Raw genomic sequence first — 19660 nt, forward strand, 5'->3', positions numbered from 1 at the left:
TTATTGCATTACCAAATCTTCAGTCCAAAGGACAAAAAGAATTCCTGAGCAGGACATTATTTGCTGCTAACAAGCTCACAGCTTGTTAGACCACATTCCTTTCCAAGTCACATGTTTGATTAACTTCCTCCTCTTTTGATTATGTGATTGTCAATTGAGCCAATGTTAAAGCCTATGCCATGTCACATGTTCATTAGTTATCTCCCACTCCACATTCCTAAACTCTCCAATAAAAGTTTGAGGGCACTTGTGGAGCTTCCTCTCAATTCCATCTGAGGAGCATGGCAACATGTAGCCCATATTTTTAACTCCTTGTCTCTGAGTCTTTATTCCTTTGTCTCTCTTTTTTTCTCCTTTATCCATTTTCCCTCAGTTTCCAATCTCCTCAGGTGTCCACCCACAAGAATTTTAAGATATAACTACAAGAGGTTATAGGATTCATGTTCTTTCCCTCTCCTTCCCTCCACCCCATTCCTGTAGCTCACAAGCAATTCCACTGAGTTTTACATGTGTGTGACAGGGAATTTAAAAGAAAGGTCCAATGTATTGGTCATGTCTGATGGCATATGCAACATTCCTTACCCATAATTCCCCACCTCTCCAGTGAATGGAGAGAAGTGCATTTTCTCATTCCTAATATAGGGCCAAGCTTGGTCATAATTTCTAGCATTGTTTCATTTGATTGCTCTTCCATTTAAATTGTTGTTGTCATTGTGTATATTGTTTTCTTGGTGTTGTTCACTTTAGCCTGCATATGTTCACATATTTTATCATGTTTCTCTGAATTCTTCATGTTCATTATTTCTTATTGTGCAGTAATATTCCACCTTAGTCATGTGCCATAATTTGTTTAGCAATTTCCTAATCAATGACCCTCTACCTTGTTTCTAGTTCTTTGCTACATGAGCTTCCTGTAGTTTGCTATGGTGTTTTATGTATTTGTGTGGTGAAGCTTCTTTAAAAAATGAGTTTCTTCCAAATAAGTCAGGGCTTTTAAAATATGAGAATTTTATATAATTCTTTTTAATTTATATTTCTAATTTTTCATTTCAAAGATATATTTGAGGGATGCAGCCTATATTTAGAATAATAAGAAATGGAGATATGCTAATAATTAATTCACTTTATAACCAAAGGATTCTTTTTCTCTATCTTCCTTATCCTAAGAAGTGGAACAGCACATGTAATCTTTCTAGGAAAATCATCTCTAACCAGCACTAAAGGCTGATTCTGAGTTCTCATTGTTTTTAATCATGAGAGCCCTTTAAAAGTACACCAAGGAATGGAATACTGTTACCTTAAAAGGAATAATGAACTGGAGGAATTTCATGTGAACTGGAACAACTTCCAGGAATGGATGCAGAGTGAGAGGAGCAGAACCAAGAGGACATTGTACACAGACTGATACACTGTGGTACAATTGAATGTAATGGACTTCTCTACTGCAAAATTGAGATTTGAACTCTGGACTTCAATCCCCACAAGCCCTTGCTCCACTTCCCCACAATGCTTTGTAATCCCACGGAATTCTGAGGTGGGCGAGATCGAGAAGGTCTTTAAGCTGATTACAAAGGCTTTTGAGGGCTCTTCTGGACTTCCGTTTTGGAGCAGATGCATCTCTTCCGTGATGTGAGGTTATCTGGCCTAGGCCTCTGGCCTAGGCACGTGTTTTTTCTTATTCTGTATTTTCTTTAATCTTTAACCTTTAATAAACCTCTAAAAAATATAATACTCCTTGCAGAGAGAAACTAATTTCTACCTGCCTCAGTCTCCCTAAATTTTAACTGTTACACTACTAGCAGCAATACAATGATCTAGGACAATTCTGAGGAACTTATGAGAAAGAACTGTGGGAGCAGAAACACAGAAGAAAGACAACTGCTTGATCACATGGTTTGTTGGGGATATGATTGGGGATGTAGACTCTAAAAGATCACCCTAGTGCAAATATCAATAATACGGAAATAGGTCTTGATCAATGACACATGTAAAACCCAGTGGAATTGCTCATTGGCTATGGGAGGGGGATGGAAGAAGGGGAAAGAAAGAACATGAATCATGTAACCAGGGGAAAGTATTCTAAATTAATTAAATAAATAAACTTTTTTAAAAAGTACACCAAGGGGCAACTGATTAATTCAGTGGATTGAGAGCCAGGCCTAGAGATAGAAGGTTGTAGGTTCAAATATGACCTGACACTTCCTAGGTATGTGACCCTGGGCAAGTCACTTAACCCCCATTGCCTAGCCCTTACCTCTCTTCTGCTTTGGAACCAATACATGGTATTGATTCTAAGGTGTGTAAAGGGTGAAATTATGGTTGAGACTGAAAAAAAATCTAAATTTAAGTGGTCACCAAGGGAAATCCCAAATAATAAAATACCCATGTCAGCTGCCAAATTTTATGGTGATTTAATTGATATAGTAGAGAAGATTTTGAGAAGGACGAGGAAGGAAGGGGCTAGTACTGGGCAGGAAGAGAGGAGATCTAGAAAGTAAGGTTTTGAGTGTGAAGGAGGAAAGAATCAGCCTGACCTCCAAAGAGGCTTAGCTAAGATGCCCGAAACTGAAATCAGCTCCAGGGCAAAACTCACCACCCAACACTCCAAGATGTCGGAACACTTAGCACGCTGCAGCCAGAGTTGTCTCTCCAGCAAAGAGAAAGAGGCAGAAATGGACGTGCCTTATATGGACGTTTTTACATCACTTTTCTGCATCTCATCTGCACCAATGAGGACTTAGCTTGACTTAGGACAGCCCAGAGGTCTGTCCTTTTTTTTTTTTTTGCACATGTCTGTTGAAGGCCATCTCCTCAGATAATTAAATCTTGAGTTTGATGCAGACCTTTCAAAATCTTGCTAAACTGAATAGGGTGGAGAATGTGGAGTTTCCAAGACCTGATTCTGTTATTCCAAGTATCTCCATTGTTATTGATCAGGAAATAGCTAAATCAGATCTTCTAAAGAATGGTCTGATTAGGGTGGAATAGTTTTAAAATTCCCAGGTGGAAGGTAAGGGTTAAAAAAAAAAAGTACACCAAGCTAGAGTAAGCAAATCTTATACTCAACAATGACCATGCTATGTAAAGATGCATATAAAATTTGGTAAGATTCCTTTAGCACTCAGTAGTTCAAATATAGATTTTTAATTCTTTCTACTATTTCCACATGCCACCACTTCTCCCTCTGGGATAAGGGGCTGTATCTGACTAGACTGGATTGTTTTTGTTCCAACCATTGGTGAACACAGAAGGCTCCTTTCAGGTATGGTATAAATCACTCAAGTAATTACAAAACCATAATTCTGGTGTAGCAAATGTGCCAAAAGAACGAGTAGTTATTGTTCTTAGCACACATCAAGTAGGGTTCCTACCAGAAGCAATATTGAAATGAGTTGTCCAGAACAAATATCCTTTTCCATCCTAGTTGGTTACAAAGTTTTTCCTCACACTGATTGGAGGAAGCATCCATTGTCATCCGTAGGCAGATAGCAAGTCTTATAGGAAGAAGGAATAAGTGAGAATCTTGTATCCTCTGATCAGACCTCATCTGTATGATCCTCTTCCATTCTGGGTTCTGCACTGTTGAAAGGATGTTGATAATGTGGAGGGCAGAGAAGGGCAGCTCCATTTGGTAAAGATCCTGGAGGCCATGTCATCTAAAATCTGGTTAAAGAAACTAGAGATGCTCCACTTGGAGAAGAGAAGGCTGAAGTTGTCTTCAAATATTGGAAATCATCAAATAAAATCAAGTTGTCTGAAATACAAAGCTTTGAACCTTATCAATTTATTAGTAAAGTTCAAATATACTAATAAAGACTGTTCATGTGAGCCCAAAGACCTTGAAGAAAAGAGGCAGCCCCTTTTTTATAAGCATTCATTCCAAAGGACAGTAGTTGATGGGTGGGAAAAACAATGATTGGTTAAAGGACTGTGCATAATGGAGGTGTGCAGTGTTGACTGATATTGTCCAATGACAAATTTCCTCTAATTATATAAAAACAGCTAGACAATGTTTCCTGGAATGGCATCATGTTGGTTGATAGAGATAACAGATATTCTGGAACAGAACCAGTATAATTAATGGTATAGAAAATAGCATGTTTCCTTGGCCTGAAGTGATTTGCAGGTGATTCCCTTTGAATTAAAGTGTCTTTTTTAGAGCACTAACCTTTTAAACTTAGAGTTTTTCTTTAGTTAAAAGTGATTGGGACAGGGGTGGTAGCTGGGTAGCTCAGTGGATTTAAATCTGGCTTTAAGACACTTCCTAGCTGTTTGATCCTGGGCAAGTCACAACCCCAATTGCCTAGCCCTTATTGTCCTTCTGCCCTGAAACTCTACTTAGTATGGATTCTAAGGAAGGTAAATATTTTTTTTAAAGTGGTTGACTTTTGTAATTACTCAGATTTTCCTTTAATTAATAGTGATTGATAGGAAAACTGGACTTGCATTTAACTGAGAAAGGGAGGCAGTTTTTGAACTCATGAGTTTCTTTACTTGGAAATAGAGAAGGATTAGGTAGTTATATAAAATACAAAATAGAATCAGTTACAGAATGGAATCAAATATAAAATATACAATAAATTGCTGATTTTTTAAATTGCTTGTCACTGGGAACAAGGATTAGACTTGTTTGTTTGGGCCTCAGGGTAGTGGGTAGAAGTTACAAAGAAGTGTTTTTAGGCTTGTTCTGATGCAAGTTTCCTAATATTTAGAGCTATCACAAAATAGAATGAGCTCCCTTTATATGTAGCAGCTTTCCCCTTGATATCGAAGCAAAGACTAGACCACTGGTGTGGTTTTTGTGTCATGATTTTTTTCATGTACTCTTTGGAACTGATCTTCTAACTCAGAAATTTTGAGATTCAAGGTGGATAGGGGAATCCAAAGTTAAGATACGAGGGGCCAGTGACATATAGCTATTTTCTTGGTCAGAACACTCTAAAAAAGTGAACTATGACAATCACATCCTCCTGCACTAGGAGACATTCTTCCTTTATCTCTAATTATAGTAAGTTATGGCAATATTTTCACCCCCAAGTATGATGGGGGTTGTTTAGAAGGAGTACGTTCCACTGTGAATCTTGGAACAAGGCTGCCATGAGGTTATTGTGCTGTTTCTTCCTGAATAATGCACAGATTAGACTCCTCATGACTGTTGCTGTTCTTGGAATCTGATTTAGAGCTCAATCATCAAATGTCTTGCATAAAAACCTGGGGTAGATAACTTAAAAACCTTTTAGTATGATTATTTTCCTTTATAATCCTACATATTTTATTTTATGGATTTGAAAGCGTTGTTCAGAGAAGAGGTCCTTGGGCTTCACCCAACTGCCAAAGGAATCTATGACACAAAAAATGTTAAGAAGCAATGCTTTAGATCTTGGAGGAAGAAATCAGGAAATCTCAAATTCAAGAGGTAGTTCAAAATGTCTTCTAATTAGTTTTTTTTCTCATCTATCTTCCAAAGACTTAAAGACAAAAGGAGAAAATGACCAGGGATACAGATTCATGTTCCTATTTCCATGTGCTTGGGCTTCAAGCTACCATTGCTCCTGGCAGTGAGGACTACAGAGTGTGTAGTCACCAGTCATCTCCAACACAGTTTTCCAGTCCCAGGGACTCAAAGCAACAATTCAGTATAGTTACATCATTCCAGAAAAGTGCTTAACTTTCATCAAGGAGCCAGAGTACTTATCTTACTCTGGGAGAAGTCCCTTCCTGAAAAAAGTTTCTCCCATACCCCTTATAATCTCATCTAGTGGATTAAGGGACTCAATTGATCAAGTATACCCCTGATCAATCCCCCATGGTACTCTCTTCCCAGATAAATATATTCTGTTCCAAGAAATAAAGATGTTTTGGAGCATATGTGTACATATTCCCAATATGTAATAGTTCTCTGGGAGGCTTAAGCATCACCCTTTGAAGTATCTCACTATAATGTCTTTAATTTTTTTTATTTTAATGTTTCCACATAAGTTTTCCAAAGTCATATGATCTATATTATCTCTCTCCTTTCTTCCCTCCCCCCCTCCTGAAAATAATAAGCAATTTGATCTGACTTTTACATGTATTATCACAGAAAAAATATTTCCATATTATTCATTTTTGTAAGTGAATAACCTTATAAAACTAAAACCCCAAATCCTATACCCAAATAAACAAGTGATAAATCATATGTTTTCATCTGCATTTATATTCCAGCAGTTCTTTCTCTGGAGGTGGATAGCATTCTTTCTCATAAGTTCCTTGGAATTATACTGGGTCACTGTATTGCTGTTAATAGCCAAGTCTATCACATTTGACTGTCCCACAATATTTCAGTTACTGTGTATAATGTTCTCCTGGTTCTGCTTGTTTCACTCTGCATCAGTGTATGTAAGTCTTTCCAGTTCATTCTGAAATCATCTTGTTCATTATTCCTTATAGCACAATAGTATTCCATCACTATCATATATCACAATTTGTTCAGCCCATTCCCCAATTGAGGAACATCTCTTTCTCATCATAATGTCTTGCACTAAGTAGGCGCAGCCAAATCTAAATGGTAGTATTCTTTCTGATAAATAATCTTTTTTCCCTTCCCCACTGAGAAAACAAAATTCTTGTAACAATATTCATAATCAAGCAAAACAAATTCCTACATTGGCCATGACCAAAACATGTTTTCATTTGTTTCCTAATTCTTTCACCCCATTATTTTAGGAAATGTCTACTTAATCATGGGTCATCTGGAATCATGTCACTAAATTGATCAGAATTCTTATGAGTTTCAAAGTCATTTGTCTTTATGCTACTGTTATTGTATAAATTGATCTAGTTCTGTTCACTTCACTGCATCAGTTCATACAAGTCTACCTATGTTTCTCTGAAAACATTCCCTTCATCATGTATTGATGTTCAGTTATTTGAGCACTGTTTGACTTTTGTGACCCCATTTGTGGTTTTCTAGGGAAATATATTAGAATAGTTACTTCAGCCCATTTTACATATGAGGAAATTGAGGCAAAGTTAAGTGACTTGACTAGGGTTACACAGCCAGTAAATTTCTGAGGCCAGATTTGAACTCAGGAAGATGTCTTCTTGACTTCAGGCACCAGTGCTCTATTCGCTGTGCCACCTAGCTGCCCTCATCATGCATTAAAGCATAATAATCTATGGCATACATAGACCAAATTTGCTCAGCTATTGAATAATAATGATAATAACCACCCAAATGCATCATATGCTGCATTGATTGTCCCATTAAATTTTTCTTTCAATACTTTCATCTTGTCCACTAAAGCTTCAACTTGGGTTTCTGGAGAAATTTTACCTCAGGTCTTTTAGTTTGTGGCAACTCTACTGATTTATAGCTTTAAAAAAAACTATAATTCATTTTGTAGTTCTGGGATAGACATAGTAGAGGTGTCCTAAAAGTGAACTGGAGTTGCTGTATAGGTGGATTATGGAAAAGGATTGTGTACTCTTTGTGGTAGGTGGAATAAGAAGGGGCAGGGAGTCTCCTCAGTTTAATTGGGGAGAATAAGAATGAGGGAATTTCAAGAGAGGAAAAAGACCCTTGATTGGGTTACCAACAGGTGGTCTCAGTCCTATCATTATGCTGAACAATGCAGAGGAGCATGGATTCCAGGTTAGGTGCCTTCTTCAGAGTGAGGCTGACTAAGGTGAAATAGGGTTAAGAAACTGAGAAATCTGGCTACTTTCAGCCTGGACTGGCTAGGAGTGGTGCTGACTGAAGGGTGAGATATATGCATGGAATGGATTCAGGGATGCCTGAATCCTCCTAACACCATCTTGTAGCCCTAAAATGTCAAGTCTAAAATTTCTGGGCTCTGCTCTGTACTAAGAAAAAGCAAAAAGAAAGCAAAAAGCATCCAAGGATGTGATGTCTGGAAACTCTTCTTTAAGTTCATATGGTTTTCAAAAGAAAATTTAGATTTAATTTAATGGGTTGGCCCTAGAAGGTTGAACACATGGAAGTTACAAAGAGGTGAATTTTGACTTAATAAAAGGGAAAATGTTCTAGTGTTTAGAGAGCTATGCCAAATTGGTTTAGAATATTTGGCTCATTCATGAAGAGACAGGACTGCTACATCACTCCATCATGGTTCTGAATATCCTGTTGGGAGTAAGGGTATTTTTTCTCTAACGTTATTGACTTGAGCTTTCAATGGGTATATTCCTTCACCAACCACTGTTTAAGGGGTCAGTAACAAGTATCTGAATTCCATTTGGCCACTTAAAATCTATTAGATTTCACAAATGGATTTCAACTTTAGTCTCCCCAAGATACTTATTCTTTGTCATCAGCGTTCTCCTGGAAGCAGCTTCCCCTCTACATTGACAAGGTTGCAGGCTAATAGGATCTGAGCATGCACCCCTGGCTGACATGAAGAGGTGGACTTACTCTTTACTGAGGCACACCCCTCCACCCACATAAGGAATCCAATCCTATCCTGTTTCCAACAGATTGTTTGCTTCATCATTTCTATCCTATCACTCATCTTCAAGGAGATCTTGAGTCTACAGACTGCTTCTCTACTGCCTACAAACATGCCCATGTTTCCCCCATCTACAAAAAGCCTTCACTTGATCCTTCTAATCCTGTTATCATCTATTTCTTCTGCCCCTTGTGGCTAAACTCCTTGAAAAAGCCATCTAGAATAAGTACCTTCACTTTTAACCCTTTACAATGTTTTTCAACCTCATCATTTCACTAAAACTGCTCTCTCCAGTTATCAAATATCTCTTCATTACCAAATTCAATGGCCTTTTCTCAATCCTCATTTTTCTTGACTCTCCAGCAGCCTTAGACACTGTTGTTCACCCTCTTCTCTTTGATACAATCTTCTCTTTAGGTTTTAGGGACAGCACCCTCTTTTGATTCTTCTATCAGATTGTTTCTTTTTAGTACCCTTTGCTAGAGTTCATCTAGGTCATACCCTCTAACCATAGATATCCTATAGGGCTCTATGTGTCTTTGTCTTTTCTCCCTTTTTACAACTTCACTTGGTGATCTCATCAGCTCCCATGGATTTAATTATTATGTCTATGCTGATAATTCTCAAATCTAACTATGCTACCCTAACTTCTCTGCTGACTTCCACTCTTGCATCTCCAATTGCCTTTCTAATATCTCAAACTAGATGTCCAGTAAATATCTTAAATTCAATATATCTGAAACCAACCTTTATTCCTAAACCCTCTCTTATTTTCCCTATTATAATTGAGGGCAACATAATCCTACCAGTCTTTCAAATTAGGGCCTTAAATTGTCATCTTTAACTCTTTACCATCTCTTACCCTCATATCCAGACTGTTATCAGGGTCTATAGATTGGGAATTGGGTAGCACAATGGAGAGATTACTTGGTATGAGGAAGGACTCATCTTCATAACTGATCTCAGACATGTACTAGCTAGCTATGCAACCCTGGACAAGTTACTTAACCCCATTTGCCTCAGTTTCTTATCTGTAAAATGAGCTAGAGAAGGAAATGGTAAACCATTCCAAGATCTTTGCCAAGTAAAACAAACAAACAAACAAACAAACAACAACAACAAAAAAAACCACAAACTCAAATGGGATCATGAAGAATTAAACATGACTAAAATGACTAAACAACAAAAATCAATTCTACCTTTGCAAAATCTCTGATATGCCTTCTTATTTCCTCTGATACTTTCACCACCACATTGCAGGCCTTCATCAACTGATGCTTGGACTATTCCAATATATTGATTAGTTGGCCTGCCTCATGTTTTTATACTCCAATCTATTATCCATTTGGCTTCCAAAGTGATTTCCCTGGGGGCTGCTAGGTGGCTCAGTGAGTTGAGAGTCAGGCCCAGTGATGGGAAGTCCTGGGTTCAAATAAGACCTCAGATACTTCCTAGCTGTGTGACCCTAGGCAAGTCACTTAACCCCTATTACCTAGCCCTTACCACTCTTCTGCCTTGAAATCAGTATCATGTATTAATTCCCAAACAAAAGGTAAAGGTTTGTTTTTTTAAAAAGTGACTTCCCTAAGATGTAAGTCTGGCCATGCCACATACTCCCACTTTCTTTCTTTTTTATGTTTGAGGACAAGAGTCAACCACTTATTGGGTAAGACAGGAAAATTCCTATTTATTGGCCCAAAATGCAAATGAAAACCCAAGAATACAGGGCCAGAGAGCACAGAATACTGACAATTAAGTCCTGCCCACCTGATTGGGAAATCCTAGCAACTAAGACTCATGGGAAAAATCACTATCCTACAGGAAGACCTTTCTAAAAACCTTGATTTAGGAGGAAAGTGGGGGGAGAATGTATAGCCCACCTTGCTCTGGTCAAGTCCAGAACATTAGTGTTTCTTAGAGCACATTGGGGCAGAGAGTCAGGTGTCCAGGTGCAGCCAGCAGCTGGTCACAGCAGGTGAGCTCTGTGCCCAGCAGCTGCCCAATCATAAGCATCCAGTCAAACAAGAGAAGCTCCAATGGGCACAAGGGCTCACCTTCTCAAGCACAGGTGAACTTATGACATCAAAGAGTAGGGTTAGGGTTATATTCAAACCCTCTTGAGGTCTGGTCTTACCAAGGAAAACAGAACAGTTGAATCTCACCTACAGGAAGGAAATCCCATCACAGGCTAAAGGCATGTGGCACTACCCAAGCCCAATCATATGCTACGACTCCCCTGCATTGTTAGCTCAGTATAATTTTTAATGATCTCCTATTTCTAAGAGCCCCATAGAGAAGGTGAGTGGTGGAGGTCTCAGAAATGCCAGGTCTTCATTGCCTCAGTCTGTTTAGATAACTTTTCAGCAGTTTGCATTATGAAGGCAGTGAAGTTTTTGTTCCAAAGAAAAGAGCTAAGAATAACATCCGAAAGCTGGGTCTCATTAACTCCAGTGATTCCCTGTCATCTCCAGCATACAGTATAAAATTCTCTTTGGCATTCAAAACCCTTCATAATCCCTATTGCATTTCCAGTCTTTTCCCACCTTACTTTTTGCCATGTAATCTTTGATCTAATGACTATGGCCTCCTGGCTAGTTTTTTAACTCGACACTCCACTTGTCTGTCAACTCTGGACATTTTCTCTATACCTGAAATGCTCTTACTACTTATCTTCCTCCTTGGCTACCCTGACTTCCTTCAAGTCCAAACTAAAATACCATCTTCTGCAGGAAACCTTTCCCAACCCCACTTAATTCTAGTTCCTTCCTTCTGATACTTATTTCCTATTTACCTACATATAGTTTATTTGTACATATTCATTTCCGAGTTGTCTCCTCCATTAGATTGTGAGCTCCTTGAAGGCAGAGACTGTCTTTGGCTTCTTTCTATACCCCCTACAATTAGCAAAGTGTCAGTTCCATAAGCACTAAAAAATGCTTATTGACTGACTAACAGTTACATTGAAATTAAATGTCTTTGGAAGTAGTAGGTTTGCTGTGCTCACAGATGGTCTCCAAGAAAAACCTGAATGACTGCTTATCTGGCATGTTTAGGTAGGGATCATTTTCTAAGTTGAGCTGCTAAGGTCCCTCCCAACTCTAAAATTCCAAGATTTCATGGTATCTCCTATTTTTACTGTTCTGGGATTAAGTGATTTTGTGAAGCACTTCTAGATTTTCAATCCCTTCCCTAACCATTCCACCTTCTTACATTAACTGAAATCTGATTTTCCCCTCAGGAAAAATTAATGCCTCACACTCATCTTCACTGGAACCTGATCTTTATGCTCTCTGTTAACATAGGGATCATAGGTTACTGTGCCACTCTGTAGATAATCCTACTCCATCACCTGTTTCTATTATAGATCACCCAACAGGAAAAGACAGTTATCAAAGTATCTTCTCTGTGTGCTTCACACACTTATGCCACTATGTTTTATCAAGGACACATCCAGAAGAATTTAATCACCAGGGAAAGGTGTTGTGGGAGAAACACACCCAAGTTTATAGCCAAGTCTTGCCCCCAAAGTGGGAAACTCAAATTCCATTCAATCTAGAAGTCAGAAAATAATTTTATTTGAAGAAGAGGTTTAAGTGGTATAATAGCCTAATAGCTGGTGGAATAGTCTGGGAGCTAATCAGATAGCCTTAGAGCCAATGGTTTAGTCTTGGGAATTAGTAAAGTAACCTCTCTGCAACAGATAGAATTGCAGCTCCATAGCCCTGGGCTGATGGAACAGCCCAATAGGTAATGGAGTAGCAGCCCCAGGTGTGGAGTAGCAACTTCAACTGGGGAGTAGCAACCCAAGTTGTGGATCAATTTGCATATTTATTGAGGGTCTGGGAGCTTCCAAAGAAATCTTCAACTTTTTTCAGTAAAGCTCAAAAACCCTGGGAAATAGGCATGGTCAAATTCGGGTGGAGGTGTGGTTTTGAGTTTGACACATATCACAGGGAATAAGGAGCATGCCCAGGTTTAGGGGATTCTTCTGGAATGACAGAGTCCTTAGTGTACAGGGTCCATGCCTCGCGCCCCCACCCACCCACCTATTGTCCACCTGTCATCATTTGTCAGTTGTAGGAGAGGTTTCACTACCCTTCTGGAATATTTTTTTCAGTAATGGGAGCAGGGAGGGGGAATGCAGTACAGTGAAGTACCATCATAGGTAATGAATTATATCTTAACAGTTCAGAGTCAAAGTAAATAAAGAACCATATGAGTAATTAATGAAACAGGTTAGGCACAAGACTGATGCCCAGGATAGAATATTCCAGATCCAATATAGGTGATTGATGGTATAGAATAGGTAACTGACCAACAATACAGATTTTGCAATTCATGCTTGACTAAGGCTGAAACTACAGGTTTTCAGTTAATGTTTAACTAATGCTAAATAGTGAGAAATATAAGATTTCAGAATATGAGGGTCTTGTTCCTACTACTATCCCTCACTGCCCACTGCTAGCCTCCACCAAAGGGTAATATGAGAATCAGTTAAAAGAACAGGATATATTTAGCCTGAAAAAGAGAAGACTTGATCAATGCAGAATTGTTTTGTTTTGCTTCTCCCCCAAAATATCTGTCACAAGGAAGAGGAATGAAACTTATTTTCATTGGCATTAGGTCAGAATGGTAAGCAGTAGGTGGGAATTGTAGCCTGGCTTAATAGCCCAAAATTACAAATGAGAAATCCTCAAAGCAAAATGTTGTTAACACCCTAGTTGGATTTATGGGAACCTTGAGAACTTTGAGCTGTCAGTTATTCAAAAAGGGACACTATCAAATTCTTTTCAAATGAATCAGGCTGTGCATGGGCACCAAGTGGTGGTATACAATGGAGACTAGTAGACTTTCTTGACTAGATTTGCCACTGCTGTGAACTTTTAAGTTTAGGCTATCTTTGGAAGGCATCTCGGATACAGGTGAGTCTCTGGAATCTAGAAAGAACAAGGTTGTGTTGTCCAAATATTGGAAAGACTTCATTATGGGTATTACTGTTTGTCAATTCCACTGAAGGTGGCCCAGGGAACTGAATTGTTTCCTCTCTTTTAGTCACCTTCCTATCAGCTGAGGGGCCAATCCTCTGTTATATGATGAAAAGTCTTTCGAGAGACTAGGGCCACATCTCTGATATGACAGCCTCTGAAACTCAGTTCTACCAGCCTCACAGATGACTGAGAAACCCTGGACAAAACATAAAGGTTCCTTCAATAGATAGTTATCTTTCACTGAAATTCTCCAAACAAAAGCTGGATGACCATTTCTTAGGAATATTAAAGAAGGGATTTATGTTCAAGAATTGGTTGGACTAAATAACTTCTGGAGTTTTTCCAAAATCAGATTTTATGAATCTGACAACTGTGAATCAGACAACTTCAAAGGAAAGAAGTTTGCTTTTGGCCACAATCAAGAAAATCTGATTCATATTTAATGGGTGCAACATGGTAATTAGATACCCAAGGCAAATTGTTAATTTTAATGACTTTAATTAACAATATACAAACCAAGTTTTTAGATTTGCAACCTTTCATTTTTTAACATCTATAACAGCACTAATGTAGATAATTTTCCTATAACACATTTGATCCTAGCCCTATAAGACAAATACCCAAAGATCTGCTTCCTGTGCTCCTGATCCTCATCCCCTTCCCACAGGACCTAGGACTGATGACACTTCTAAGCTTCTTTCATGTCTTTCCCCTTACCTTATACCAGGAAAAAGAGCAGAAAGGTGTGTAGCTAGACTTCAGTTCATGGATTTGGAGTTAGAATGGTCCTTAGGCTCATCTACTACAATTCCCTTAACTTATACAGGAGGAAACTAAAGCCCAAACAAAATTTAGACTAAGTGAAAATCACACAGGTAGTAAGTTATATATAGATCTGGGATTTAAGGTGAGGTAAGGTGAGGTACTCCAAAACCAGCATTCATCCTTTCCCAATAAAATTACCTTTTGATTGAGGACAATTTAAATGAAATTCTGAAAAATGAATCAATAACATGGACAAAAGTTTCATTAATAGACATCAGATTAATAGGTCTGACTCTGGGACAATCTTAACTTTTTGTGTAAATTATATCACATCCAGCAAATAAGCAGGTAGGGGTAGGAGAGTGATCTGAACAGTTGGGAAAGAAAATCCCCAAACTCAACCATTGAACACCTTTAGAGAGGATTGTGTCTACATTCTCAGTGTCAGGAAATGGCTACACTTCTTTCTTCTGAGAATTGAAAGAGTTATTAGAGATGTGGGCTGCTGAGAGAGTCACAAGGACAGTGCCTAATTTCCTTCCTTCAAGTAGTTGGAAGAGGCTGGCTGTGGGAGGTAAGAGCAAAACTATTGGAATTCTGACATCAACTAAAAGACCAGACAATGAAGACTTTTGATACAAAATTGATGATGATTACTCTTGTCACTTTAGTTTCTTTGCTAGAATCTCCTATAATCTAGGTACTGTCAGGAGATGGTGGCACCATACTATTGCAGGAATATTATGGCATGAGTGGTATGCACAATTGCCTGAAATAGAAATGACTTTTCATTTTCATGAAATATAAAACTTTGACAAACAGCTAAAACTTAAATAAACACATAATAATGCAGATGATTTTTGAGTAAATTTTTAAAAGGGGATAAAAACCTGTGATACAAGGCTCTAGCTTACTCCCTTAGCCATATTGTTTCTTCTCAACTGATTCCAATTTTATGCATGGACAATTTTCTCATAATTCATACTTAATTTATAAAGTGTCAAAATATTCCTGGGATAGGGAAGAGGAGTTTATGAATAGCTCTGGAACTTCAGGTCAACTTAACTTCAAAATTCCTGTTATTTTCTCAAGACCTGGATATTTGTTCAGCTTAAATAATCATTTATTTTATGCCATTCTGTTTGAAACTATTTTGCAGTCACTCTTATCTCCTTCAATTTTGCCTGTTAAAATTCTATACATCAGCCCCTTGATAGATGAATCCAATAGGTCAATCTCTCTGATGAAACCATTCATGACCTTTCCATCTAGATATGACCTTTCCTTATTTTGAAGGCGCATAGAACTTGTACCTCTCTTACCAGACTTTCATGTTTATATTGTATTACGTATTTTTACATGTATATCTTATCTGGATTGTAAACTTTGTGAGAGAAAGTTCTCTGAATTATGCATTTTGTATCTTCCATAGGACCAAGCATATATCAGGCACTCAGTATGCATAAATAGTTGTTGAGTACTGAAGGAAAACCAACTAAATGTATGTTTGTCTTTTAATAACATTTTGCTCTATTTTCTTTAAATAGTGTGAATGCTTAAGAGTACTTAAGCTTAACTGTTTTAATGTTTATTTTATATAATTCTTCATATGTTTACTTAAAGGTATGGAAATGTAAGGTTAAATATGTAAGGACTACAACAGAATGACATCTTTTGAACCCTAGAGAAAATATTTTTCTGGATATTCAGCTCTTAAAATTGAGGCACCCTTTCACCAATCCATGGTAGCATTCCAAAATTAGAGGGATACATTTTGAAAGGTAAATAAACCTCTAAGAGATGAATTTTAAAACAGAAATCATGTAGTAACCTAGCTATCATAGAGTTTCTCCAGTGTGAATTATCTGATGATTAATAAGATGAGAGTTCTGACGGAAGGTTTTACCACATTCATTACATTCATAGGGTTTTTCTCCAGTGTGAATTCTTTTATGTTGAATAAGGGATAATCGTACAGTGAAGGATTTCCCACACTCATTACACTCATATGGTTTCTCTCCAGTGTGCATTCTCTGATGCTGAATAAGTTGTGATCGCCTACTAAAAGCTTTCCCACATTCATTACACTCATAAGGCTTTTCTCCAGTGTGAACTCTCTGGTGTTGAATAAGATTAGAACTCAGAATAAAGGCTTTTCCACATTCACTACATTGATAGGGTTTGTCTCCATTGTGAATTTTCTGATGTTGAATAAGGTTTGAGTGTTGGCTGAAGGCTTTCCCACATTCGCTGCACTCATAGGGCTTCTCTCCAGTATGAACTCTCTGGTGTTGAATAAGGTTAGAGCTTAAAATAAAAGCTTTCCCACATTCACTGCATTCATAGGGTTTTTCTCCAGTGTGAATTTTCTGATGATGAATAAGTTGTGAGCTCTGACGGAAGGCTTTACCACATTCATTGCACTCAAAAGGTTTCTCGCCAGTATGAATTTTATGATGTTGAATAAAAGATGAGCGGTCACTGAAGGCTTTGCCACAGTCATTACATTCATAAGGTTTCTCTCCAGTGTGAATTCTCTGATGTTTAATAAGATTAGAGCTCTGCCTGAAGGATTTCCCACATTTGTTACACTCATAATGTTTCTCTCCTGTGTGTATCTTATGGTGTCGAATAAGGCCAGATCGCTGACTGAAGGCTTTTCCACATTCATTACATTCAAAGGGCTTCTCTCCAGTGTGAATTCTCTGATGATCAATAAGGTTACAACTCTGGCTGAAAGTTTTTCCACACTCACTACACTGATGGGGTTTATCTCCACTATGAATTTTACAATGCTGAAAAAAAGATGCACGCATACTGAAAGCTTTCCCACATTCATTACATTCATATATTTTCTCCCCAGTATGAATTTTGCTGTGCTGAATAAAGTAAGAATGGGCACTGAAAGCTTTCCCACATTCATTACATTTGTAAGGTTTCTCTCCAGTATGTGTTTTATGATGCCGAATAAGGCTAGAGCTCCTGCTAAAAGTTTTTCCACAGTCATTACACTCATAGGGTTTCTCTCCAGTGTGAATTCTCTGATGCTGAATAAGGGTTCTGTTTTTGCTGAAAGCTTTTCCACACTCATTACATTTATAAGGTTTGTCTCCATTGTGAATTTTATGATGGTGAACAAAGGATGAACGATCACTGAAAGCTTTACCACATTTACTACATTTATATGGTTTCTCTCCAGTGTGAATTCTCTGATGTTTTATAAGGTTAGAACGCTGGCTAAAGGATTTTCCACATTCATTACACTCATAGGGCTTTTCTCCAGTGTGAATTTTACCATGCTGAATATAGGATGAGAGAGCATTGAAGGCTTTTCCACATTCATTACACTCATAGGGTTTCTCTCCTGTGTGAATTCTCTGGTGTTGAATAAAGGATGTCCGTGCATTGAATGTTTTCCCACATTCATTACATTCATAATATTTCTGACCAGTTTGAATTCTCTGGTGTTTAATAGTATTAGAGTTCTGGCTGGAGGTTTTTTCTGATTCAGTGTTTTCATGTGATTTCTGGCCAACGTGAATGCTCTGAGATTCACTGAGAATTGAACTTGGCCTAAACAATTTCCCACATATTTTAGCTTTATATGGTTTCTTTCTTTTATGGACTTTCTGATGGTTAATTAGGTCTGCACTTTCTTTGAAATTTTGGCCACATGTATCACTTTGATGGAGTCCTTCCTTTGTTGGAACCCTTAAATGTCTAACAGAGCTTGAGTTCATAGTGACATTTTCCCCCAACTCTTTACATTTCTGGCCTCCCTGCTTTGTGAGTATTTTCTTTTGTATCTTTGTTCTTGAACTAAAACTTTTCTCCTGGGAAGACAATTTCCTTAATATCTGTCTCAAAGATTTCCTCTGATATTTGAATTTGTCATTATGTTTACCTTTATCACACTTAGGTCCTTGAAGACTATCTACTTTGAATTTTCTTGATAAAGTATGTGATTCCATTTTCTTAGATATTTCTTGCTTTGGAGTAAATACCTTGTTCTTAATTTCAGTCTCATAGCCTGAAACAATAAAAAACAAAATATAAATAGTAACTTAAATAAATAGATAGCTTATGGGGAAGAGATGTTTTAGATCATTTGTTTGAATGTTAAAAGCATATTCACATATGCTCATTATCTATCAATACATTCTATCTATACATATCTATCAATACATACTTCCTTGATCCTTTCATGCTCACTATCATCCTATATCTCTTCAGTCCTTTGTAGCTCTTGTAAACACCAAAACTGTAAGGATAATTTTAGTGTTTTGACTTAAAATCTAAGTAAGTGGTTGCCATGGGAAATACCCAAATATGAAAATACCCAAGTCAGCTAGGATTTATGGAGATTTTAATTAGTAAAGAAAGAAGGAATTAAGGGAAGGAGATAGAGAGAGAAAGAGAGAGAGATAATTAATTTAAACTGCTCTGGCTCAGGCTGAGCCAAGCAGTAGTTAAAGGCCTAGGCCAAAGTGGCCTCCCTGAGCCCAAGGGAGAGTGAGTCAGTCTTATTACTCATCACAAGACTGTCTCCAAGCAAGCTCCAGTCCTCCACTGAATCTCCTGAACTCCAATTCAGAATCCAACTCCACACCGAACTGAATTCCAATCCAAACTGAATTGCTTCCACTGACTTTTTACCCCTTCCTTTTAAAGAAATTTTCTCTTATGTCATCTCCCCTAAATTTTAACGTCTATCAATCACAGTAGACGCCTTTTCCCAGGACTGCCCATTCTTAGTTTTCACCACTCTTTAGTTCACACCTTCTATGGTTAGATTATATCTTCTGAGTACTTCACACCTCTTTGTTAAACTTGCCTTTTGTAAGTTACTTGACCTTTTTGTGATTAATTTAACCTTTACAGGTACTTAACACCTTTTTGTATTAAATCTAAAAAATAGACCTAACTTAAGGTTCTAGCTTTACTATAAGGTATGAGTTAAGTACCTTCATTGTTCAAATAGGAGTTTACGATTTTATCTTCTAAGACACTGTCTAAGTAGGGTGGAGTAATTTTAAAAGTTCCCAATACATTCTTGATTCTTGTTAGACCAAGCATCTCCATTGTTACAATAAGGGAATAGTTAGACCAAATCTTCTAAGGTACAGTCTGAGTAATTTTTAAGATTCACACTCTAAAAGGCTGTCTATAATAGGTCTTTCCACTCTCCATAGGTTCATCTTAATCCCTTAATCCCTTACAATCCAGTTTCCAACCCCAAAATTTGCCTGAAATTGATCTCTCCAAAGTTACCAATAACCTCTCAATTGCCAAATCTAATGGCCTTTTCTCCTTTCTTGATTCTTCTTGATGTCTCTGGAGCCTTTGATACCACTGATCACTTTCTGCTTGATACTTTTTTCTCTCTCATTTTTTTGGGACATTGCTTTCTCTTGATTTGCCTCCTACCCATCTGACTGCTCCTTCTTAGTCTCCTTTGCTGGA

At 37.7% G+C, this 19660-nt stretch overlaps 1 protein-coding gene and 1 pseudogene across 8 annotated transcripts in view; one reads left to right on the forward strand and one right to left on the reverse strand.

The window, feature by feature from the left end:
- The window catches only part of LOC103102244 (zinc finger protein 420-like), an 81325-nt pseudogene that overhangs the window by 20127 nt on the left and 41538 nt on the right, over positions 1-19660 (forward strand).
- The window catches only part of LOC100014895 (zinc finger protein 345-like), a 28745-nt gene continuing 22995 nt past the window's right edge, over positions 13911-19660 (reverse strand). For all 8 annotated transcript variants that reach the window (XM_007488617.2, XM_056822800.1, XM_056822798.1 and 5 more), the window contains one exon: positions 13911-18227. In XM_007488617.2, coding sequence (XP_007488679.1) covers positions 16036-18227 — 2192 coding nt within the window. In that variant the 3' untranslated portion in view covers positions 13911-16035. The remainder of the gene's footprint in view (positions 18228-19660) is intronic.

This window comes from Monodelphis domestica, chromosome 3 (assembly GCF_027887165.1).
Source record: "Monodelphis domestica isolate mMonDom1 chromosome 3, mMonDom1.pri, whole genome shotgun sequence".
In the NCBI taxonomy this organism is placed as follows: domain Eukaryota; kingdom Metazoa; phylum Chordata; class Mammalia; order Didelphimorphia; family Didelphidae; genus Monodelphis; species Monodelphis domestica.